This window comes from Chelon labrosus (assembly GCF_963514085.1).
Source record: "Chelon labrosus genome assembly, chromosome: 18".
NCBI lineage: Eukaryota > Metazoa > Chordata > Actinopteri > Mugiliformes > Mugilidae > Chelon > Chelon labrosus.
In genome coordinates this window covers 14,128,892-14,153,836 of record NC_140351.1, presented here as the reverse complement: position 1 = coordinate 14,153,836, position 24,945 = coordinate 14,128,892, and the positions used below count along the sequence as shown (strand labels likewise).

The 24,945-nt window shown below is 41.7% G+C and overlaps 1 protein-coding gene across 1 annotated transcript; it reads right to left on the bottom strand.

Moving 5' to 3' along the window:
- Nucleotides 1-61: 61 nt before the first annotated feature.
- apbb1ip (amyloid beta (A4) precursor protein-binding, family B, member 1 interacting protein) lies at nt 62-23,271 on the bottom strand. Its single transcript, XM_084566299.1, has 14 exons — nt 22,765-23,271; nt 17,391-17,450; nt 16,401-16,488; nt 14,585-14,880; nt 13,330-13,407; nt 11,391-11,550; nt 6,688-6,809; nt 5,426-5,500; nt 5,191-5,334; nt 4,643-4,753; nt 1,964-2,062; nt 1,749-1,872; nt 1,551-1,612; nt 62-1,212 (listed from the first exon to the last, which is right to left on the bottom strand). Exons 2-14 carry the CDS (start codon nt 17,448-17,450, stop codon nt 562-564), a joined length of 2,070 nt encoding a protein of 689 aa, XP_084422425.1. The 5' UTR covers nt 22,765-23,271; the 3' UTR covers nt 62-561.
- Between the last annotated feature and the right edge of the window lie 1,674 nt (nt 23,272-24,945).

The following is a 24,945-nucleotide window of genomic DNA, read 5'->3' as shown; positions in this document are numbered from 1 at the left end:
GATTTTTCAGCAGCCAATAAGTTGTACCGTGATAAGAAGGCCCACTCATTCAGTCCAATAAGAAATGTTCAGCTCATTCATCTCGTTTGCCAGCAGGAGTAAGACGGGTTTATTCAAGAGGTTTTTATTTCAGTAACAGTGATTTAAAAAGCTTACTGGGTACTATTCCATGGAGACATCATGTATGAAGTAGCACAGTATTTACAACCCTCCATGCTGACATATATATATACACACAGTCCCATAGAAATGTCTCTGTGAAGTGCGATTACAGCTTTACTGTATTCATTTTACATTTAAAAAAACTACACCTCGTGTTTATCACAACAAAAATCCCATGGTTTTATAGTGACAGTCATCAGTGTCAGGGAGTTTAGGTTTTCAAACAGAGTATATTATAGATAGAAATTTAAGAGCAATTCAGAAAAAATTATAATGGAAGGATGAATGTGTCTAGCGTTGAAATCTCCACTAGCTTTGTCTTCAAGAAAAGGCTGATAAAGTTTGGTTGTGCGGGCACAGTCTGTTTTGTTTTTGTTCTCTGCAAGTTCCCTTCTCCGGCTACTGATCGCTGCGTTTCTTCCGCATGGCTAGCATCAGTTCTGACATGAGGTCTCCACCTCCTCCTCCACCACCGTCTCCTCCACCTTGCATCGCTGGTGTAGTCCTCTTTGGCGGAGCAGTAGGGACCTTCTTCAATGACCCAGTGGTCCGCACAGATAGCCTTGGGCCGGCACCACTAGCCATAGCTGGAGCAGGTGGAGGCGGAGGAGGTGGTGGAGGTGCCCCAGCTGCTTGGAACGCTGGCTCCGGTGGAGGTGGCGGTAAAAACTCTGGATCTGGTGGCGGAGGTGGCAGAGAGTCGCCCAGGCCGCCAAAACCAGCTGATGGAGGGGGTGGTAGCGAGTTCGCCATTGCTGGCGGAGGTGGCAATGAACCAAACCCTGTAGCCGGAGGAGGGGGTGGAAGGAAGTCAGGTGGAGCCTCTGAGCCGTCTTCCATGGGTGGAGGCGGCGGCGGAGGTGGGAGGTTGTCCATTGCAGGTAGAGGAGGAGGAGGAAAGTCGGCTGGCAGGTTTCGCTGCGGGGGAACAGGTTTTTGTGAACTCTTGGCAGCCTGAGGAGGTGGTGGAGGAGGAAGGAACGGGTCGGGAGGTGGTGGAGGGAGGTCCTCGGCCAATGCTGGGGGTGGTGGTGGTAAATTTCCGAAGTCCTGACAAGACAGAACCACATATGAAGATACAAGATATACAGCAGGTGGACAGATTTTTAATCAAACAGAGTGAGTTTCTATTAGAAAGATGCTGTTGATGCCATTATGGGAAATGTAGTTTTGGAGCTGGACCCACATTGAGGCTATAAATCAGGGTTATTTTGGCCTCTGCTGCTTCAGTTTTGTCCCTCATAAGGCTCCAAACTTTATGGCAGCATAATATTACATTTACTGAAAATTGACAAAGTAATTTATCAAGCAAAAAATAATATTAATTTAAGGAATTGTGGTGATTCTTTATGTCTTGAGTCATATGGTACTAATTATAGGTTATTTACCTGAGTAACAGGTCCTGGTTGGGGCTTGGGAGCATGACCGTTGGCTTGGCTTGGTGATTTTGCTATAGGAGACAAAGAGAAACACATGAGTGAACTTCCTGTACAAGGGAAAAGTCTGTACTAATATCAGTACAGTACATCTGGGTTGTTTCAAATCAACGCAACACTCAGTAAAGGGGAGATTGCGTGTCGTGCTACCTTTGATGGTGGGTGACGGCGTTGATGGATTGGAGCTGGATGGAGTGCTGCGGTTCGTCCACACTGAGCTAACGGCCGCCCTCTTCTCTGCCGTTTTGAAGTTTTCATACAGCGACGCGCCGTACTGGAAGAAACACAAAGCTCGATTTTATATCCTTGAATCGCATTTAGGAGAGATTTATGTTGTTATTAAAAGCACAGTTGATCAAATTTACCTTTGCGATCCTTATTCCAGTCACCCAGAGGTCCATGGTCCTGGCGTCATCACAGCACATGTATTTGATGTATTGAGAGTCTTTCTGGATCTGAGGGTGCTGCGGTGACAAACACACATTTTGATGGTAAGGTCAGTGCAGAATAGTTTGATTTGATATGCAGCTTTTTTTTTTAATGTTTCCTGTTAAAAGAGGAAGCTGTGGAGCCTACTCCCTTCACCAGAACATTGGTCACTGGGTGATTGGTAAGCTCCAGTGGCCCAAAGCAGCCACCACCCATACATGTTTGATCCTTATAAAGAGGACACACAAAGGTCATAAAGCTGGATTTTGAAGGCTTGGTAGTCACATCATGTTGATACACAAATAGAAAATACAAATTAGACTGAGTCTTTGTTTAATTGCTGAAGCTATGTTGATTCAATATGAAACATAATCCAAAGAGCGTGGTGCTTTTAGCAGTAGGTTGTACTCAGTATTCAAAGTATTACAGCAGCAAATGAAGGAAGGACGCAGGATGAGTCAGTAACATTTTTAAATAATTTTCCAGGAAATGTCAATATAATTCTGAATACAATACAACTTTTTTTTGTCAAGAGTGCCTCAGATGGTGGTGTATAGGTGATGTCTAGTGCAAGACATATCATAGAAAGACATCAGATTTGATTTACAACTATCTGTCATTATTTCTATCTATAATCCTTTAACCTTATAATTTTTGGAAGATGATATGTTGTATTTTGGCAAGTCCTACGTATTACTAAACTGTTGAACAAAAGAAATGTAAAGAAATCCTCTTGGACTTTAGAAAACTTGCAATTTCTTATGATAATAGAAACGATTTTAAGCTACAGTAACTTGTCTCACACGGGCCAGCTTTTGTTCCAACCACTGAGCCTTGGCCGTCCATGACCCTGTTGCCGGTTCACCACCGCTCCTTCCTTGGACCAGTTTTTGATTGATACTAAACACTGCCAGTCAGAAACAGCCCACAAGAGCTGCATTTTTGGAGACGCTCTGACCCAGACAATTTGGCCCTGGTCAAAGTTGTCCATTTTTTTCTGCTTCTAAAAATCAACCTTGAGGATAAAATGTTTATTTGCTGCCCACTGACAGGCGCCATTATAACCAGATAATCAGTGTTATTCTCTTCATCAGTCATAATGTTATGGCTTACTGGTGTAGCTTTGAATGACATGTTTCCTTCATGCGTTAGCATGTTCAGAAAAATAAAATGTCTTCCAATGGTCACAGTTTACCATTCGATGACTTTGTATCTTTATACCACAGGTAACCACAAGGGGGCAGAGTGACTCTAGTAGAGTTGAGAGAAAGAGGAGCACCAGTTAAACGGTCTCTGTTTTTACTTCCTGTCGTGCGGGATAATTTTGTCAGCATGAAAAAAAAAAAAAAGAACAGAAACCAGATAAGGACCACTAATGTGTGTCCTCAGATGGACCCTGTAATCCAGAAAAGTACGAGACCGACGCCTCAGTTTTGCTTTTGTTGTTGCCTTTATGTCACAAGATGTGCACACACTTGCCAACTTTCTGACCACGCAAGAATATTTGTTGCATGATGCATCCAGTAACATTAATCCTAACAAGTCAATTGTTTTCCCCCTGGAGAGGAAGTTGAATTTCCATTCATCAGTTGTAATAGCTATAGTTGTGAATAGTGGGGGTGATATTAGAGGTCACCTCCGGCGGCTCCTCTGAATATTTAACAGTGAAATGATGAGACTAAATTGTCCTTGCGTCCTTGAATTGCTGCTGTTTTTGGCATCTCATAAATGCCGCCCCGCCAATCTGTCATAACACGCCCTTATTTAACACATTCGCGGCTGAAAATGCCGCCATCTATTATAAATTAATCTACAACAACTGAAGAAACTTTTATGAGGTTTCACTTGTTTTTTTTTTGTTTGTTTGTTTTTAAAACAAGGACAAAAGACAAGGAGAAACCAGGCGGGACTGCTAACACATCCACCCTGGCAGGTCATTTTCCTTTGCCCTTGAAGCAGCACCTTATTCCCTTCAAGTCAGACCTTGAGGATTCTGTCTTTCACTTGGAGTTAATTCAGTTTCTTTGCTTCTCTAAGCTCTTTTTTGCTTTGCTCCTCAACATCTAGCCTCTGCTGATTCTAGTGTTTTCCCAGACAAGATAGAGGAAAAGAAAGAAAGCAGGCTTTCACATCCTTTTAAAACTGACCAACAACCCATCTAATTCTCACTTTTTCACTGTCAGCGTTTCTCCCTCAAGTACTGTAAGAACTCTACATTACTGCCAGTACTCGCAGTTCAAAAATAGTTTAATTAAGCACATGGTATTTTTGCTGTAAATTATTTCAGAACATTTTTGGGAAGTACTTTTAAAGTGTGTTTTTTTTTTTTTTCTTCTCATGGCCATAAGATGAAACTGCCTACTTTCACTTCTTCAAGTTAAACTATTTATTGCATTTTAAAGTTGCAGTAACACGAGCAGATGTGTTTGTTTGCTGCGCACTCAGAAACCACTTTGCAATAATCAGTTCTGCATCGAGGTCTTTTACACAATAACAACACAGCATGTAGTAGATGGCCCCTCCAGCATCACAGAGGAAGTTGCACCTTCTGTATTTATCAGCAGTGAAAGGGTGTGTGCGACTTTGATGCAAGCGAGATCGATATGCTAGCTTACCTTCAGGACGAAGCAGAAGTCAGTTGGGGCCTTGTATTTGTTCTTAAAGTCTTTGCCGTAGTAGACGTTTAAGTTATCGAACTGGACAAAGCAGATGAGGTCACGGGATGACTGAAAAGAAAAAAATTACACAATCTTTTTATGGTTTCTTCTTTCATTTTTGTGTTTCTGCTTCTGTGCCAACAGAGTGGAATAGCTACACTACAGATACAGATGATGGGCATTATGCACTGAATGGATGGTATGTTTGGAAGCGGGAGCTGCCAAGAGATCCAAGATACATAGTAAGTATCCAGCAAGCAGTAAAAGCTCTAGGCCTGTTCAGCAGAGCATGAAACCAGAGTGAGTTTGACAAAGCAGAAAGACTCCGCTAGAAGTTCCCATGAAAAGTTTCAAAAAACTTGCCGTTACATTTCTGCGGAGGTTCAGTTAAGATAGCAAAAATAGCCATATGTTCCAAACAAATCTTTTCCAGCTCGCTCAAGCCCCGCTGATTGTACCCCGATATGGCCTTTGCCTTAAAAAGAAACCCCTCCTTGACCCCTGACCTTGGTCTTCCCTTTGGGCACGTAATAAATCCCTGAGGCCCTCAGCTGGAAGAGCCGCTGCTTCCACGACTTCTTGCCGTCCTCTTTGAGGTACAGCACCCCCTCGAGATCGGGCACGATGATGGAAGTGCCGCAGAAGTTCTCCTGTAGAGGTGAAGAAGGGTTGAAAGGCTTCAAGTTAGAGACGATGTTTCACTTATAGGTTGTGTTTGTGTTTGCACATGAGTTTATTTACCTGTATTAATATTTCCTTGTCTTTGTCTTTGATGTCTTTGAGAGCTTTCTTGTCCTTCTTCCAAAGATAGAAGTTCTGCAGGAAGAAAACAAATGCATTAATGATTACTATAATAACATTTTAATCTTTAATGCTAGAGGGTATAGGGATGGTATTGATAGGGTTGCTGGTTGGTCTACCACTTTGATCCAGAGTAAAATAACTATAATGTGATGTGAAAAGGCTAACCAAAGTATTCCTGATGTTTTTCTTCCTAGCAAAGTTTTCCAGCTCCTCTTGAGGGATCCTGAGGTGTTCCCTGACCAATATGAAATATATGCTCCCTCCAGTCACATCTGTCCAGTCCGGTGAGTCTATCTCAGGACCCCTTCACACACTTCCAAACCTCCAAAGGGAGGCCCAGACGCAGCGTACTCTGAGTTTGTATCAGCCGCGAGAGAAGTACCAAGTGCTAAGTGGTAAATGTTAGCAAGCTAACGAGCTAAACTAGCATTGTCAGCATTTAGCTCCATGTGTTTCTAGCGTGGCTTTAGACACAGTCTTTGTGAAGTAATTTAGTAAGTTAATCCCTATTTTTTCTAGGTTAAACATTAAGAACTTAGTCTACTCCCTAGTATAAAAAAACAAAACATCAGTCTCCCGTGCCCTACTCTTATGGGCCTTTGTTTTCACTGCAGGACGAAGCCCAGAGGAAAATTCTATTTGGTAGTTCCTGTCAAAAGTTAAAATTATAAATTAATAGAGACATACAGTATAAAACAGATCTGTCTTTTGTTGGAGGATGTGGATGACATGATGGAGTACTTTAAAAATGAGAATATCTCGCCGGTTTTCCAACCCGGCTTTTCGTCTCTGCCAACAGACCGAATCCATTAAATACTCGGAGATTATAAAGGGTCCCATTATATCAACAAACATGCCAAGATCTCACTGTCTTTTGCCTGAGGCTGTTTTGTCTGATATATGGCAGTGAGGACACGAATGTAAGAGGTCGTCCGGCACGGTGGAAAGACATCTCATAATTCAGACAACAATTCAACAGTGAAAATTGCCAGATGGCTCGGAGCTGAAACAGTGTGGAGATAGATTTGCTCAGACGCAGGCCAAGAATGAGGAGCTCGCCCATGTTGGATTTTTGAGATATCACACACATACATAACCCCTGATCGTTTAGTCTATATATATGTTTATATACAGCATATAGGCTGCACTATTTAGAGAGGTGAAGCTAGTCTGTGTTGAATTAAAGTCAGGGCACCAACCTGTGGGTTTTTGAAAACGTCATATTTTTCAATTCTCTCTTGAAAGAGGACTTTGTTCTCGCTGTCTCTCGTCCATGCTGAGAGCGGATCAACAAGGTTCTCGTGGTCCTCAAAAGCCCGTTCTGCCAAAAGAAAAGTTACACGTTAAGCAAGGTGATCAAATTCCTCTGATGGCACAAGTGTGTAATCATTTTAATGACAACTAAACTAAAGCGCCACTAAAGCAAAACACTCCATTACAGGTCATGATGGATGTCGGATGCTTGAACTGTCCAAAGATCCAAGGAACCAAAGGGTCAAGAGGCCATTAAGTCAAACCAGAGCGTGACACCGCTGACCACTTTTTGGTTGTTTTCTTTTTTTCTTAGCTCCTCGAACCCATCGTAGTCCCTTAGTCTAATCTGATCAGTGTTTATGTTTCACTTCTATCTATCTTGTCCGTGCATAAACAGCTCACAGGTAGGAGCAGGGGCCCAGAAGTCCATTATCTTGTTATGCACTGTATGTCCGTGTTTATTGAAGTGACAGTACAGAGTTTAGTTGACAGCGATTATGTGAACGTTCAAGAAAAACGTTGATCCACGTGGCACTACATCAGACTCCGATCAGCCATAACTTTATGACCAGATGCCCTAATATTGTGTAGGTCCCACTTTTGCCTCCACTAGACCTCTTAAGGTGTGTTGTTATATCTGCTTACTGCAGTGGACAGGATTCAATAAGAACCTCTATAAGAACCAGCTTTTCTATCAGAACCAGCAAGAACCTCTTTCAGCAATTTGATCTACAGTAGTCACACAGGCGAGCCTTTGCTCCCCACGTGCATTACTGAGCCTTAGCAAGTGATCCACTTTTGATAGGTACTGACCACTGCAGACCAGAAACACCCCACAGGAGCTGCAGTTTTCGATTCACTTCACGTGTCAGTGGTCATAATCTTATAGCTGATCAGTGTATATACTTAATTAAAAAGTAAAATTTGTAGTATTTAGTGGCCAACTGTGAGAAAGCTGTAATATTACCCATTTAAACAATAAGTCTTTATTCCTATGAGAGGTCAACAATCTAAATTGTTACAATGAGACCAGACTATTTTAGCTTGCAGCCTTCATCAGGTTCAGTTTTTGAGCTAAAATGAGGGGAACTATAGCCTCTATAGTCAACATTTAGGCAGTAGTTCTCTTTTTTGCTTCTGAGAAAATCACATGACCACTTATTTAAACCAAAAAAAAGTGTAATACAGTAAGTGAAAGTGTTTGCTTTCATCCTCTGTATGAAATCCAGCTAATCTCTCTTCTATGGGCCGTGAAAAATAGTTGAGCACACTCAGTTTGGGAGATTAAAATCTCCACTCTCTCTCACTGCCTGCACAGTGAATTATTATTTAAACCATAAAGCACGCCGGTCTCTAGCTTTGCGCCGCAAAACAAATGCTTTAACCGTATGCACTGTAGTTTAGTCCAGCCACGAAATCTTTTAAATCAGCTGAGTTCGCTTCAAAGTCAAGTTCACAGCTGTACAATTGTCTGTTTCAAATGAGCTGAATTAAGGAAGGGTCTGACAAAGTTGCAGCCCTTCCCATTTGCTGGAAGGACTTTAAATGGCACTAAACCTCGAAAACACATTAAGAGCACTTTCTTCCTCCTCCTCCTCCTCCTCCCCCTCTCTGCCCACCCACACACACACTCTGTGTGTTGCAGGGCTCGATCATGTTCTGGGCATTTGACTGTAGTTTAGCCATGGTCTCCAATTACAGGTCACCAGCCCAGGCAGAGGTAGGCATTAAATAAATTGCTGCCAGGGTCCCAGACTATAGTTTGGCTCTTACAATAATTAAATGGATGGTGTGACTTTGCTGCCGGGGTTGAGTTATTAGGAGTAAAAATCCTTTTGAACTGAATTAACCACATGGTGCAATTCGGTAGTGTGCATGGTGAGCACATGGGTGGATTTAACAGCAGAGATCTGTTTGAAGATGTAGTCGCCGTCGAGCTCTGTGGGCGTTTATTGGGCATGACTTGCCTTGACTTTTTGTTGATAAAGATTAAAGATCAGCTAAAATGTTAGTAGTCGGAAGACGCAGGTATTTAAAAAACCCGACTGGCTCAAACCGTTTCCAGTGTGAAGCTGTCGTCGTGCGAAGTCAGTCAAAGAAGACCTCGTTCGCTCCCCGCGCCCATGAGTCAAATGTTGTACGCAGAAGATTTTTTCACGTGGATGTCATGTTATAAATAACAATTGTGTGTCAGACAGCTAATTTAAACATACCCTGTGATTTGGTTAACATGTTGCCCAAAGGGGAACTTACATGGCCATCTATTAAAAACCCATCAGTGTTTCACACCATTGCACAGGGTAATGTGTTCCTTCATTATAGCGAACCCTGGCACTGTAGTCCGTTTTTCGAAATCCCACATTCAGCAAAGAAAGCGAATGCCGGTTAAGTTATATCACTCCACCGCTGGAAATAGTGCCCACCAAACGAAAGACCTCTTAACAACATAAGTAAGTTTTCAGCAGGATGAACGAGGAGCTGAGGGGACATGTTGGAAAATGGACTCTTTCTGTTTGTCTCCAAATGGAATTTATTAAGAGGAAGAAGAAGAAGAAGAGTTCATTTTGTGCGCCACAGCTGCATATAAAATTTCTTTAGGGATTTTAAAGCAAAATAATGTTGACTCGCAAATGTTAATGGCTTTACCACCAGTATTTCATTAAAAACTAATTTAGGATGGATTAAAATGAGTCACCGTGAACGATACATAAGATGGGCTCTTTATAAGAATTATCTCCGTAACAATCTGATAAAATTGTGAAGAAAAAATAAAATTGAGAAAACAGATGGTAAGGAGCGGCCGGTGATTCTGATGGCGGTAAATATAGCACAGACAGCTCAGACGGCAGATTGAGATCACAAGGCGGCTATTTCCGCGTGACAGGGACGATGACTGACAGTGTCCGACACAGCAAATTAAACCCACCTGTCCACACTGCCAGTGTGAGCGTGAGCAAGGGACCGAGTACAGAAAGAGGAGAGGGATGGAGAAGGAGATGGATGGGAGTAAGGTCAGTGTTTCGCTGCGAGCTTGCTGCAGTGTTGCTGCCACAGTGCCAATAAAAACACAGTCCATCATTTGGACCGGGGTGAAATATCCCGCCCTGTTCATTGTGCGTGTGTGAGTCTCTGTTTAGATGACAATTCATATAAAAACACACAGAGGGATTATGCTGTTAAAGCTGTAATCTATCACCACCGCCACAGCATTTGTTGATATATTTGCTGCTCGGCTAGTGCCCGTAGCTGCAGTGTTTCTGCACTACATTACCCAGAAATCACTTCCCAGTGAAGCAGTGTCACCATAAAAATGACATATTATTCTTTGTATTCTCTACCAATGAAATTTTACTCTTTCTAGCACCCTGGTTGTTTTATTTATTTATTCCAGTTTATTTACCTCTGAAAATACTTCACCTGTCGCCGTGTGTTTAAAACAGCAAATACCCTCAGATCACACTCCGGGGACTATGCATCAAATGCAATGGTGATTGTTGACAGATTGGCAATTGGTAATAACCAGAACTTCTCTCAACCAGAACGAGGGCTTCATTTTTTATTTTTTTTTTATCAGTCCTACGAAGGTTGCAAAACTGTCAGACACTTTTTAAAATGTGTTACTGTATGCTGATGACACCTCGCTCTTCATGGCGGTAAATTACACATGTTTTAGAAGTATTTTGGATGCAGTTCTTCAAACGGCTTCACGACTAAAACTCAAAAGTGAGTCATAATTCGTAAAGCCACAAAATGTAACTGCCTGGATTAAGAGGAAATAAAAGTCAGAGCGTCATCATTGACGGAAAAGTTAAACCTTAAACCTCCTGTGGTTTACCAGACTGTACTTTAATAAGCCTGACATTTGTACAGAGAGACAAATGCAAGTTTTCATGTCCAGCTACTTAAAACTTCTTTAGTCGGGCCTTGGATCAGTATTGGATCAGAAAACGCTACTTCATATTCCAGGCCTATAGGTGGCACTGTTTCAGTTTCAGAAATTCACCAAAAAACGGAGAGGAAGAGGCAGAGCATGCGCATAAAGTTTGAGCGCTGTTTACAAATCGGCTTTAGAAGAAACCAAACTGGCCCCCTTATGTACAGTATGTGTTTTTATGACATAATTTACATAGTGTTTGTTGAAATCTTTATTCAGAGATGAAGTTCCACCTCTTCTGGTGGACCAGCAAGGAAACTTATTTCAGTAGTCAGTGGCAAGATACGAAGAATTGTTTTGTCCTGCTTGAGTTACACGTATGATGACTGTCAAATGAAGAAAAACAGTTTAAGAATGAAAGTTGAGTAAGCAAAATTAATCTCTTCACGAGCTGCACTGGTGTGCTGATGATCGAGCTAAATAGCGGATAGTAGTGGAGATTTTTACCTCTTTTAACACTCTTGTACCAAGGTGATGACAATGTTGGTACTGTACATGAGGACAGTCCTTCATGACTTGCAAAATTATCTTTTAAATTGACAAATAATTCAGGACACAATTCAAATGGGGCCAAACAATGATTGCCTTTGACTACTGTGTCTAAATTCCCACAGAGTCCACCTGAAGGGACTTTGCCTCTCTAAATTCCGCTTACAGAATTGGCAATAGCACCTAGCATCTATAGTATGGTTAATGTAACTGTGTAAAACTCACCGAGTTGCAGTTCAGGGTTGGTCTCACACAGGCTCCAGTCCACGTTACAGTCACAGTGAGTCTTCTCAAACATGTTGTCCAGAACTTCCCTGACATTTTGCCTCTCGTCGACCATCAGAGTCTTGGAGCTGCCATCGTTCATAAGCACCTTCACCACGAGCTGTCAGAGTGGGAAAAAAAACAGCTTGACTAATTGTCTTTTTAACAGTAAAAAAAAAAAAAAAAAATTAACAAATGAGAGCTTTTGTTGAAGTAAATAGTTTGTAGTTTATAGATAGTCTTGCCGAGATTTGTTTTAGAATACCTTGTATATTAGGCTGCAACACTACAGGTTGCAGCTAGTTAGCTTAGCTTAGCTCACAAACAGTAAGTGAGTGGGAACAGACCAAATCTTCATAAAATTTCATTTGTTTTTTATAAAGATTGAACTAAACGGGCCTCTCGCCCAATGACCCTGCAACCCTTGATCCTTGAATGAACTAACCGGATATAACATGTTACTTAAATATATTTAGTTGCACTGGTGCAGCTTAAATATAGCGCCCCCCCCCCCCCCCCCCCCCCCCTCCCACACACACACACACACACACACACACACACACTTCCAATTTCCTTGTTTCATGCTAATTTAAGCTAGCCGTCCTCTGGCTGCAGCATTGTATTTAAAATACATGACCGTTATATCAGTTTTCCCATTCAAACCAGAAAACAATGACATGTTTTCACAGAACGTGCTAAACACGATGGTGTTTCTTTCAAAAACTGAAGCTAAATGTCTCCAAAATGTTGTGGACATGAGCAGGTGTCCTGGGTGAGACATCAAATCTAGCCTTTGAGCACATGCAGCTTGTTTATTTGCTAGTTTAATTACATGCTATATGCACTAAATGGTCGTTTCTGTGTCCTAATGTTAGCTTTACTAGAGATGGAGCATCAGCACTTCTCTCTCTCTATTCTGTTCTTTTTTTTGTTTTGTTTTTTTCCTTTTCAGTACCTCACCCAGAGCTTAGCACTGCTTTCCTCACACTTCCTCTCATCTGGAAACAAATCCAGCTTTGAGAAGGTGAGGTTTTTACAGGACCGAGTTCAGCCAGTTTGTTGCCTTTTGTCATAAAAATGTGAGTTTCAGAGATGTTATCGCAAGAGGATTTAGAGCTTCAGATCACATGTCGCTCGGTCTCAAACCTTCCCCGAAAAACAATTCGGTTTTGACATGTGGTTGAATGAAATACTATTGGGTGCCAAATTAATGTCTATCTTAGTGCGTCCACGTGCAAAGGAGGAGTCTTCATGTCGAATGTCAAAAGCATGCTCATGAGTAAACGGGTTGACATGAAACTTGAGGGCCTCTGACCACAGAAAGTTTGCTGAAACCACTGAACATGCACCTTGCCCTTGTGCAAGACCGAGAGCCAGGTGTTAGTATGAAAATGGCCAGTAGCGTGTGCTTCCTCTGTTTACGCACACGCACATGGTGATTTAGAAAGGTTGTTTACTAGATCCTTTTTAGTAACTTCTAAGAACGTACACACAGAATTTTACCACGGAAACAGACCACAGCCAACAGAACATTGCATTATCAGCCCTAGCCACCTGTGAAAAATGTGTGGCCTGCCACATCACCGTGAAATTAAACTATATTAAATTGCTGATCTTGATGCTTTGCATGCAAGTCCACTTGTCTGCGCTTTTGTGTGCCACTTTGAAGATGAGAAAGAGGCCGCACATCCCCCCAGTGAGGAAGCCGTGGTGTCCTGCAGGATGTTGGCAGGATGAAAGTAGCCATCCATTACTGTGATTGATGGCTCTTTCAAAACAAGCGAAAGGAAGACACAACCGTGCCGTGTTTGAACATGGCTGTAATTCTGAGTGTCTTTACTGTTGCCAGCAGACGTCGGACCAGAGGACAGTGCGCCAAGACGGTGTTTGCTTGTCTTACCTTTTTCACTTTGGCTTCCTTAAGCTTCTCGAGAGCGAGTTTGATTTTGTCCGCCTTCACCTGCGCCTCGATTTCCTCCTAAATAGGACAAACAGCAATTGGTGCAGTGATGAGATTGATGAAATAGCTGATGTTCAGAATGTTGTTATAACAATGTGCCACATGATTGGGTGCATGTGAAGGTGAACGGTTGTATTTCCTTGCTAGCATTAGGACTGCAGACCTGTCTAGGGTGTACCCCTAGCGCTCCAGAACCACTGCTACCCTAAACAAGATAAGTTGTATAACTGAGGAAAAAGACGCTAAAACTAATCCACTTTCACGCACTTTAATGTCTGTGAAGAGGTGTTTAATACTGTTCTGATGTGATCTCTGTGTATGTAGAGAGGTGTTCATGCAAGAGTTTCATGGGATATTACTTCCATTGTATTAAATGTCAATTAGCAGGGATGGGTCCCTATTTTCTTTGGATTTGGATTTTAAGTCAGGTGCAATAATACGTGAAAATCCTGCCTACAGCTTTAATCAACTTGAGCGCGTCTACCTAACAATGACGCATTCTCGGCCTCAGCACAGCTGGTGTTTTTACCTCAGAGGGATGAGGTAACAAGCTCTGCTAAAGCAATAAGCTCCCGTCTGGCTGCCCCCCCTCCGACACTACCACATCTTACCTCCCTTACTCCAACCTTTGCTATTGATCCCGCTGCACTTTCTTCATGGCCGCATGTGTTTGATCTGTTCCAGACAGGCTCTCGGCTGTTTCGCCTCACAGGTCTGTGTAACTGTAACAGATGCCTCCGTCCAGGAACAACTGCGCTATGATCTCACTGCCCGACCGTTATAAGAGCAATACCACTCTTCCGAGTTCCACAAAGACAAAAGGAACTCACTAGAATTTTATATGCTGGGAACTGATCATGTTTTTGTTGTAATACTGTCTTGTCACGCATGGCTTCAAAAGCACTTAGTTGTGGTAAACCAAGACATGTCCCCAATAAAAAAAAAAGACTGTGACATTATTTCCTCTGTGTTTCTGCTCTTCTATATTGTATTTCAAGAGGCCTACAATGCAAAGAAAGTGTTTTTGGTCCCTCTGCATTGTGGAAATGCCCTTGAAACCATTTAAACCTAAACAAATCCTCCATTACCTTTGATTGAACCTCTCACTTCTTAAATTTTGTACCAGTTCCCAGTTGTTGAGGGGTGAAAAGGTTATTGAAAGAAAGGCTCCTGATGTCTTAAAGCAGCAACTCACTTTTGTAGGCTTTACAGACTGAGAAGGAGGAACTGGTACGGGGGAGGCAGCGGAGGAGGCAGGGGTGCTAACACTGCTGCTGCTGCTGAATGCGGGCGATGATGGCGAGCTGATCGAGGAGGCAGGTTGGATGCTGAGGCCCATGGGTGGTGCAGGCAGCTTTTTTTCCGGAGGAGGTGACGGCGCCTTCAGGCCTTGTATCTCCGCTGCGAGTTTCTCTTCCGTTGCGCTGAGGTCAGCCACCAAATCAGCCATGAGTGCATCCAAATCATTGTCCTCCAGTTCATGCAGGGACTCTGGTGAAGCAGAATCATTTTGTCAACAAACAACTCGGTATGTATTACACACACGCTCTGCCTCAGTTGCTTTTTCAAAATGATTTGTTTATTCCCTAAGCGTTAAGAACTTTCTTTTTTGAAAAGGAAGTTCCTCTTTTTTGTGTTTTCATTCAGCAATAACAAATCAAATAGAAACTTTGCTTTTGTTTAACTTCTAATACATCTGTGTGGTGAATTACTTGTATTTACATGAGGTAGAGTTAATGCAGCCATGCAAATACATTATTACAGGCTTATTAATCATTTCTAAACACAAATACTGTCCTGTTAATAGGGCATTAAATGTTTTGATTGGTTAAAAATATTTTTCACAACCTGGCAGAACAAACGTCGTCCTTATTAACCACTTTTAACTATAAAGCATTAATAAATGATTCATTAACACATATTAAGGTATTATTTACAGCTTATGAACCCCTTTTAAAAGCTACATTTTTAATGTGTATTGGTCTGTTGGACCCATAGCATATCACTGAATTCAAAACTTCTTCAAATGAAAGTTCTGACCAATTACTTGCAGCGCTAATATCATTCCCATCAAACAGCTCAACCGTATTTGGAAGTTCGGACAAGTTCAACGGGAGGACACAGGATAGTCATTCTGTAATTGAAACAGTAGTGTACTTGGAATAGTACTTGAGCAGCTGTTGATGACGATGGCAGGAACTCATGAAACTGAAATTGTGAAACGCCCATTGTGCTGTTTAGCAAACACTATCATGCTAGCAAACATGGTAAACATCATGCAGCCTTCATATAGGGTCTTGTGGCGGTAACTATATAACTAAAATGTACCTATATAACTAAATTATCTTCATATTAATATCTCTGAGTAAAATGTTGATATTCCTAACACCCTCGTCCTTTCATTATGCCTTTAGCCAGCCATTAGCTTGCTATACCGTTAGCGTCGGATATTTTGTGTACAAGACTTCCTGTGTTGTGCCTGCAAACTCACAAGTTCCATGTGAAGACAGCATTACTTGCTAAGCATCAGGTTGTGTTAGCATAACTGCCGTTGCTTCATTTACATTTAGTTCAAGAACATACCATCTATTTTGTGAGTGATAATGAAGTGGTGTAAAGGGCGGTCTGTAAATTCCATCGTTGCATAATTCGTGGTAAAAATTCACAGTCTAACAACCAGCTTTGAAAAGGAAGACGTTCACAAAGAGGGAACTTAAATTAGAGGGCTAACACCATGAAGCTGTGGCCTTGTTCTAAGATTACTACTGCTTGTTTCGCAACAGTGATAATTACACCTTTATCTTTGTCTGAAATTGCATCTTGAACACGCTGAGCTACTGAATGAGGTGTTTTGAGCTTTTATTTTTACGTTGTCCTAACCTTGATGTTTTTCTACAGGTCACACATCCTGCCCTTGCACAACTAGGGTGTTGTAGTAAGTCATTGTGCAAAGCTCAACGCCTAGCTGTAGCGTTTCTACACATGCTACCATAAGCAAAATGTTAAGTCACCATTCAGGTCCGTGAAGCCAATGGAGAAGTTGACTTCCTTGTTGGCGGTGGGGAGAGGCGCGGGGGGCACTGTTTCCTGTCCGAGACTCTGTGAAGAAGAATGAACAAGGCGGTGTGTTTATAAGTGCAGCCACAAGGACCCCCAGGGGCTCAGTGAGTTAATCCACAACACACTCTGAGTGCCCTGAAACATAAACTGTCCTCAAACTTTATGTAAGAAGGTATAATTTTACGTTTTAATGTTACATCTGGTTTTAGGTATTACACCTAACTGTGTTTCTATGTGCAATATGAAGCCCCCTTGCCTCGGCAAGGCTGAAGTCATTTAAGATGACTGCTCGGGCTGGAAAACAACATCAAAGTGATCAGCAGGGTTTTCCCCCCCAAAAATAAAAAAAATGTAATCTGTAGCTGACTCATGAGTTTGCCTTTTGACCTTCGCTCTAAAAGAGAGTGTAATTTATGGCTGTTAGATGACCACAAAGAGTGTTTCTCCCTGCGGTGTCTGTTGTGTTTGCCAGTCTGGAGCGTCTCTGTGATGGATGGTGGGTTTTAGTGACTTTGTCGTCTACTTCTAAAGAAGACTATTTATATTAGCTTAGAATGGGCAGTCTGGAAAAAAATGTGTTGTTGCCTGTGTGCTGCTTGCATCGTGTGTGTTATCTGTCAAACTGAAAAGAGATATATTGTATTGTAATATATATTCAGAAATTTGGATTTTTTTGGCTTCATGTGAGGTGTAGTACAGACTTACATTACACTATTAAAAAAAGGCATCAACTTCTTCTAAATAATACTTTATGCTTGTGAAATTCGTAAAAAAAGGACCTTGTGTTGTTTAACAGAAAAATAATTGATTGAGTAGCAAATAAATGAATAGCAAGAATGATCTTATTTAGCTAACCAAATACAGCGAAAATAAAGAGCTAGTTTTCTGTCGGGGGATTCATTTTCACCTATGACGTTGCCATGGCAACAGTATGAACTCACCTGAGTGAGGAGGTCCATCTCCCCCAGCAGGTCACTGAACATGGCGTCAATGTCATCCATCTGTTTAAAGCAACAACAGAGAAAATGCTCAAAGATCAGACTCCACAGACAAAAACTCACTTTCCACTGCGGCAACGTGTGTGCATCAGTGACCTGCACCGATCGGCGCCGCAAAGATTCGTCATTGATTAGATATGGCTGTCGAGATGGGTGGCAGTGAAGGAATTTAAGGAATGAGAGGGTGAATCTATGTATGTGCATTTTGACACAGGCAGTGGTGAGATGCGGCAACTTTGACATGCAGTTGTAATACGTTCCCTCAGGCTACGCTATCATGCAAAACATCTCCAACCCAGAGTGAAGGAAGAAAACTATGTATGCATAACTTCAGGCATTCATTATTTGTCAGAACTTGTTGTATCTTGTTGCACACGTAGGACTATTTTTGCATGTTCATACTGAGAACAAGCAAACACTAACTTTTTAAAGCTGACCGGTGCCCATCAGACCATCAGTATATTTATAGTAATCTTGATTGAAACCATTAATAGGATTTTGGCATGTTTATAAATCTTCCAACCTTTCTTTCGTATGCTTCACTGACAACAAATGAAACACACCAGTTCCAGTTTACTTTATGCAATCAGTCCTAGTTTAAATCATGCACTCACACTTCACAGTTACAACATAAAGTGTTCGTTTCAGTCATCGTATGCACCGGTTTATTTCAAATGCCATATACTAAAAAATACAACTAGATTTAAAATGCTCCGAGACCACAAGAATTGATACCTGAAACGTGCTGAGACCTAAAGAAAATGAAACCATTGACGTGCTTAGCTACAAACTGCTGATCAAGACTCAAAACTGATTCACACATGCGACTGTAACAGATTTAAATCGTTTAACCCTGACGTGGACGAATCGTCCATCGTCGAGCTTAATCACTTCTCTAAAGTTGGGCGCGTGTTTTTCCTGAAGACTCACTGGAGACTTACATCTGTGATTATGTACAGTCAGCTGGCTCTCTTATGTGTGCTATCTGAGGCCTCGTTTCTCAAAGAAAATGTTGTGATGGCCGAGAATGTGCAGTCAAAACAAGGGCCCCTGTTTTCTTTTCTTGCACTGGGACATGAGTGGTAGTGGTCAGGAAGGCAGTGACGGCATCAGGTCGCAGTGGTGCTAATGGGAAGAATGCAACATCCACCACTGTGGCTGGTATTCTCATTAAAGTGTAACGGCAAAATCAGTCACGTATGAGTAATTAGACTACCCCCACAACCTCTAAATCATTCTGACAAGTGGTTATGAAGACGTCACTCACCTTCTAACCCACGCTGCTGTGGCTACCAGATAGTTTCAGTGGGCTTATTTTAGCCCCACTAGCTGCTAACATATAAAATTGTAAAGATGATTGTGTCATTTTGAAGTTTTTTTTAGGTCCTTTTGATTTGTCAGCAGTCAGTTAGTGCTGCACTTTGGTCCAGATAGAATCACAACAACAACTACTGTATGGATTGCCATTAAATATAATATCCAGGATCCCTCGAGGATATATTATCTCAGCAGCTATAAGGAGGGACTGCCATAAAAAAAATGCAACAATTACAAAAACTGCGGAAATTAAATAAAACAAAACAATAAAGACTATCCCATCCAACTTTATTCTATTCTTCTTTGAGCCAAGTGTTACCATGCTAAATTGTGGAAACTGTGGTAAACACACGTCAGTGTTAGCATGTTAGCATTTAGCTCGAAGCACCACTTTGGAAACAGTTGCACGGTGCCAGCTATGGAGATTACACGTCTGTTGTTTTTGTTGTTGCCTAGGAGCTTTCTGACTATTTAAGTCACTTTCGATGGGTACGAGCTAGAGCCATTTAAAACTCTGACAGTAAGTTAGCTCACTGGCAAACCCAGACAGCACTGCTTTAGTTCGACTAATTTTGAAGTACAGTATGTTCTGCAAAAGTGGATGGTTTGGTGGTCAAGTTTAAAGTCTGATGTGGTTCAAGTTATGAAACAATTCGTCGTCTAGACTTTTACAGACACACTTCATAGTGGCCTCAGAGTGTCCACAGACTGCTTTCTGTATGCCATCTATAGGCCACCTCTTTCTACATAGCTAATTCTGTAGTCTTCACATTTTCTCTGAAGCTATTGTACATTAGATATGGTAACGGGGTCCTATGGAAAGCATGACTCTTTTAGCTCCAACAAGAAAGGAACAGGAATTTAATCAAAAGACACCTGGGGTAAACCCCCAGCCACACAGTGTAGGGGAAAAGTGTGACTGATAGTGTTACAGGCAAGATTTCATTCAAGATTCAACAGATCAGTTAGGATGCTCGTTTCTACTTTGTTTCAGCGTCGGGGGCATTATTTCCATGTGACGTGAATCTATGTCTTTCTTCCATGTGAGATCACAACTCCACCCTTTGCAAAAAGATTCGCCCCTATGAGGAAGTGGTAACGGGTTAACTTCCTGCCACTTTTGAAATGGTGTCGGAAATGGTGACATGTGCAGCCACCTGCAAATTCAATGGCCCTGCTTCCTTCGTGCTCATTTTCTCACCTTTTATTTGTCTGAATACTTAATTCGCATGAACTTAGTTATTTTGCATGACTAAACAAAAGTCCTCGTAGTCGTATTTCTAAAACTAAATGTAATCATTTCAACTCCTTTTATTTTATGTTTCACTGCTGACGTCATTTTGTGTTTGCAACGAAGCCAGTCGCGCTGTTGCAACCACAGTATGTCTTCACTAACAAGCAGACAGAACTTGCTGTGAGCGCCCAACGTGTACTTTTAAAATCACACAAGGAAAAGTTTAGTGCCTCAATTAGATCACTCCAACCAGCTGTTTTTAAAGGGCAAATGCATTAAGCAGACTGCTCCCAACTCTCATACGGTGAGGAGAAGTAAGAAAGGATGAGTGAAGCATGTGGCCAGATCATGAAAATAAACTGTTATCTGCTGCTGGAGGCATACGCTGACCCAGTTTTAAAGACACTTCCCTCTCAGATTTGTGCAGTCTTAACTCAAAAGAAAATTACACTTTTTGTTGATACACAATCGGGAGACCTGAAAAGCAGACTAACCACAGAAACGGTGTTAACCTTAAAATAGTATCACTGCGATGAGTAAGGAGTATTAGTATTCAAAACTCAAAGGAATACTTTTATCATTTTTGGCTAGGAAGCTAGGAGGTTATTAGCATAGCCTAGCATGTAGACTGTGTTCAAACTAGGTTCAAACACGCCTTCGGGTTTTGTCCAACAAATAATGGGATATAATGTTCTCCTGATTTCAACAACAACATTGTATGCTACCAGATGGTATTTTGTGGTTTTGGCATAATACTTCAGAAGAAAAATTACTGCTCCCTTTTGAGATATTCAAGGTATTTTTTGGTAAGTTAAATCCAGAAGTTGTGAACATGTTGTCACGCTATTCCCAACAGCCACATCTTTCCATTACACCTTTGCATTTCCATCATTTAGTTAGCCACTCATAAGCTTGCTAACTGTTAGCCTCGGTGGCTTCTAGATGCCCACAGTTGGCCAGCACTGGTCTCTCTCTCAATTTACGGCTGATGTTACCACTTGAACGTCAAGAAAGTTGCGTGCACGACATCCCATGTCGTAACCGCAAGTTCACGATGTGGTCATAATGAAGCACCACCTAGCCCTCTCCTTAGCACTAATACTAACCTTCTCCTGTACAAATTTAAGGCATTACATTACATGTAAAGACTAAAAATGCATTTTCACAATGCACTTAACAGTGGTCCTATGTATACATGATATCACAGAGATATTATTACCTTGTCACTGTGACTGTCCACTTGTTTTCATGCTAAGCAAAGCTAACAAGCTCTTGGCTGTAGCAGTTCTATCATTCATCTCATCTCTTTGCCTTTACAAAAATAAATAAGCCTTGTTGTAAGATAATAACAGAGGTTATGGATCTGTTGTGGAATCAAAAGATCAGCTCTGCTGGAATACCAGCATGACTAACACTATTTGCTTCTGCAAAAGATTGTTTGAAGTCACATCCGTTTTCCATTTAAATTGAACATGTTTACGCAAAGACACAATGATGACACTTGGAGATGGCCCTGTGTCAGGGGAGATAAAGGGTACATGAGTACATGAAATCTTGAAATCTTGAAATTGCATTGTGTCTTGTTAACACACACAACTGTACTTCTGGTATTCAACAAAAAAAAAAAGTACGAAGTCTCAAATTACAGGATGCGAACAACTTCTGCATTTCTTCAGGAAATAATTCCCCCCTGAATAATCTTAAATATATGTTTCAGTCTTTTTATAAGTCCACACGTGTAACCCAAGCTTCAGACGACAAAATGGAAACCAGACATTGACTCTAAGTGGTCGTATCGAGGCACAGCATGTTGACCATAATGTAAAGAAACTCCCTCTCTTACTCCGCTCAGATGTCTACATTTGGTTCTTAAGCAGATGTGTTTACAGAACTGGATGTACTCCATTGAGAAGCAGGCGAATTAGCAGCAGCAGAAACAAAGCACCCAAGGGCAGAAAGATCTAAAGTGACGTGCAACAACACACAAGATCTTATCTGTGTTTGCTAAAGTGGATTTCGAAATCAAACTCGGACGTTCAAGTGGAAGCACATTTACATATGTAAACATATGTCCAAATGTTCATTCTTGACACAAAATCTGAGCCTGCACATGACTCACGGCCTGATGAATATATTGCAACATTTTCTCACTTGACAACGTTGGAAAAACACAAAGCATCTTGTCAACTAAAATGCCTTTGCTCCATCCTTCCAAGAGGACACTCTCCTTCTAATTAATTCCGTTCATATTTCCATGATTTAATCTCTTCTCAGAGGCCAAATAATATAAATGTTCCTATCATCAAACTGACAGCGCTATTAGCTTTTAAAAGAAGCGGCCAGCCCTATCAGTTTCATGTGGTTATTGAGTCATACAGCAGGCTGAAGCTAGACCACGGTCCACCCAGTTGGAAAGCTGACAAGAACACATACATCTTCTTTTATCATGTAAAAACAATGTCTGCCTTATCACTTTACAGCATCCTATTTATGGTGATCAAAAGAACAAAACAATTTGTCAGCTTGTCAAAAAAGACTGTAAATCACAACATTTTAAAAGACTAACGTATCTCTAACATACTTCTAGTTTATTTGTTGTCGCTGAATTTGAAATAATTGCGATATTTGGCGACACGACAGCAGCCACAAAGCTCGCAGGAAAAGTGATCAAAGTCTGTCCCCGGTTTTGCAATCAGAGAAAACGGCTACGGGTGTTCAACCATTAACTAAAGGTGGAACATCCAACTAAAGAGAGATTAAACTCACCTTTTCAAATGTATTAATCCTTGTTTCACCAGTTAGTTTTCAAGGTAACAGCCTCATGGACATCAGTTCCACCTCAAGTTTTTTTACTCTCTGTCAAAGCTCAACACCAGAACAACATAACAGTCATATGCAGGCAGATTAGGGTGTGTTGATGTGGAGCGCATCTGGCTCTCTGACTGTTGACTTCTTCCTGCTTAATGCGGAAGTTCAGGTCTAGACCTGTCATTGCATTCCAGCTCAGAGCTCGACACTTTCACAATGCTCTTGTCTGGGCAGCGCCGAGCCATCCCCTTTAACAGTGCTCGTCAATCTGCACGAGACGGTTCCAAAGCTGGACCAGGAGCAAAAGTGCGCTTCCAGGCGAGACTGCCCGGGGTGATTGACAAGCACTTGAGCAGATGATGAAGTTTTTCAGAGAGGAAAGAAAAGTAGTTGGATCGAGAAAACGGCTGAATCAGCGCTAGGAATGTGACGGGCCTGGGTTAATAATTCACCTCACTGAAACTGATTTACAGCAGGTCTTTAGGCAGGAGTGGTAATGTGGCACGTCACAGCGGTGAAGGATCCCAGACTCCAGCTGAGCTCCACTGGTCTAAATTCTTCAGAAAAACACAGTGTCACCTATAGAAATATCTATACATTTTTTTTTATTGTTTGCTTTCCAACCTCCAAAGTTACAACACGCCGCTTCGAGGCAGCAAAGCAAAACATTCAAAACCTGCTTTCAGTTAAGTTTTTCTCTGTGTTTAAAATCAGGAAGGGATATCTTAAGACACTGGTGTGGCGCAACAAGGTCAGTTATGTTCAGGGAGAAGTAAGGGGAGTCAAACTGTCAAGCTATGAATAGCCTCTGGCTCTTATCTGACAATGCAGACACAGATAGCTGTATTTATTTGCATTTCTCCTTGAGTCAACCTGGGAGGCCAAAAAACAAGATTTCACGTCCCTTTCATCCTCTCACGGCTTAAAGCAATTGCCCGTTGAGCCCAAAGTTTTGGGAAATTAATTCAAAATGACGCTTCAAAAGAACAAATGTTCCCAGAAAATATTACTCTCCATTTGCATTTTATTAAAATATATATTTTTTTATTAGTACTTCTGTGTCCGGTTTTCCCTCAGGACCTGCCTCGGCTCCAATGGGAAAAGACAGACCACCCTCTCTGTGGCAAAACCCCGCCATCATAGGGCAAAGCCGAGCACCACGGGAGGGAAACTAAACAGCTTCGAATGCTTTCAAGAGCCTTTCATGACTCGCGGTGTATTAAACAAACTCCCTGTTTCCCAGCCACCCTCATTTCCTCTGTCTCTCAGGGGTTGACAAACAGATGGACGCCAAAGGCAGCCTCCCATTTGCTCCAAGCATCTCCTAAACACAAGCGCGCTGGTGCCTCGGAGAACATTTCTCAAATAAATACACTGATTAACGGTTGTGGAGCTCTGCGGTGGAGAGTGAGGTGATTTTTCTGTGTTTGGAACCTCTCTTCAGACACTCAGGGTGGTCCAGCAGAGTGGAATCTAATAAAGGTTTTTGAAAGTGCACGTTGCGGCTCATGCATCACAGCAGAGTCCTGTTAATTTTGTGTTATTTAATCAAACTGCACGCTTGCCAAATAAAGCAGGAGCTGCAATGTCAAGCATTTCTTAAATCCCCACCTGACAAACAGATATCAGTTGGTTTCAACCTATTGCAGAACCCCAGATGCTGAGGTGTGAGGTTTATGCCATTCCTTTAAACCATTAGTCTCCATTTTAATATATCCGAGCACCCCAACACACGTCTAAGTGCATGGCTGGGGCTTGGTGCACTAAAAGAAAACGGGGTGCTAATGACAAAACCAGTGGGCACCTTGCAAAACGATAGAGAGTTTGTATCGCTGCAGAGGACATACTGTCACTAAGATGATGTGAAAAGTGATGTATACAGGAGTGTTGTAGTGCCCTCTGTTTGCACTCTGCTGTACTGTACCCACCGATCGCCACTGAACTCAGTGGGTGGTGTGGTCATGCTGCAGGTTTTTTTTTTTTTCCTGTGTGGTGCAATAATCCACACTGCAAGTTTACACCAGGAAAATAACAGACGGTTAGCAGGATGTGTTAGTGTGTAAGCGGCAAGTTAAGGTTTTTTGATCTATGGAAGCCCATTTCTGGCAGTGTGATGCAAAAAATATAAGAGTCTGTAAG

Coding starts and splice junctions, on each gene's coding strand:
- apbb1ip (XM_084566299.1), bottom strand. CDS start 17,450: ATGGATGACATTGACGCCATGTTCAGTGACCTGCTGGGGGAGATGGAC. Junction 11,551..13,329: donor AGGAAGCCAAAGTGAAAAAG/GTAAGACAAGCA, acceptor CCACTCTGACAG/CTCGTGGTGAAGGTGCTTAT. Junction 4,754..5,190: donor TGCCCAAAGGGAAGACCAAG/GTCAGGGGTCAA, acceptor TTTTCTTTTCAG/TCATCCCGTGACCTCATCTG.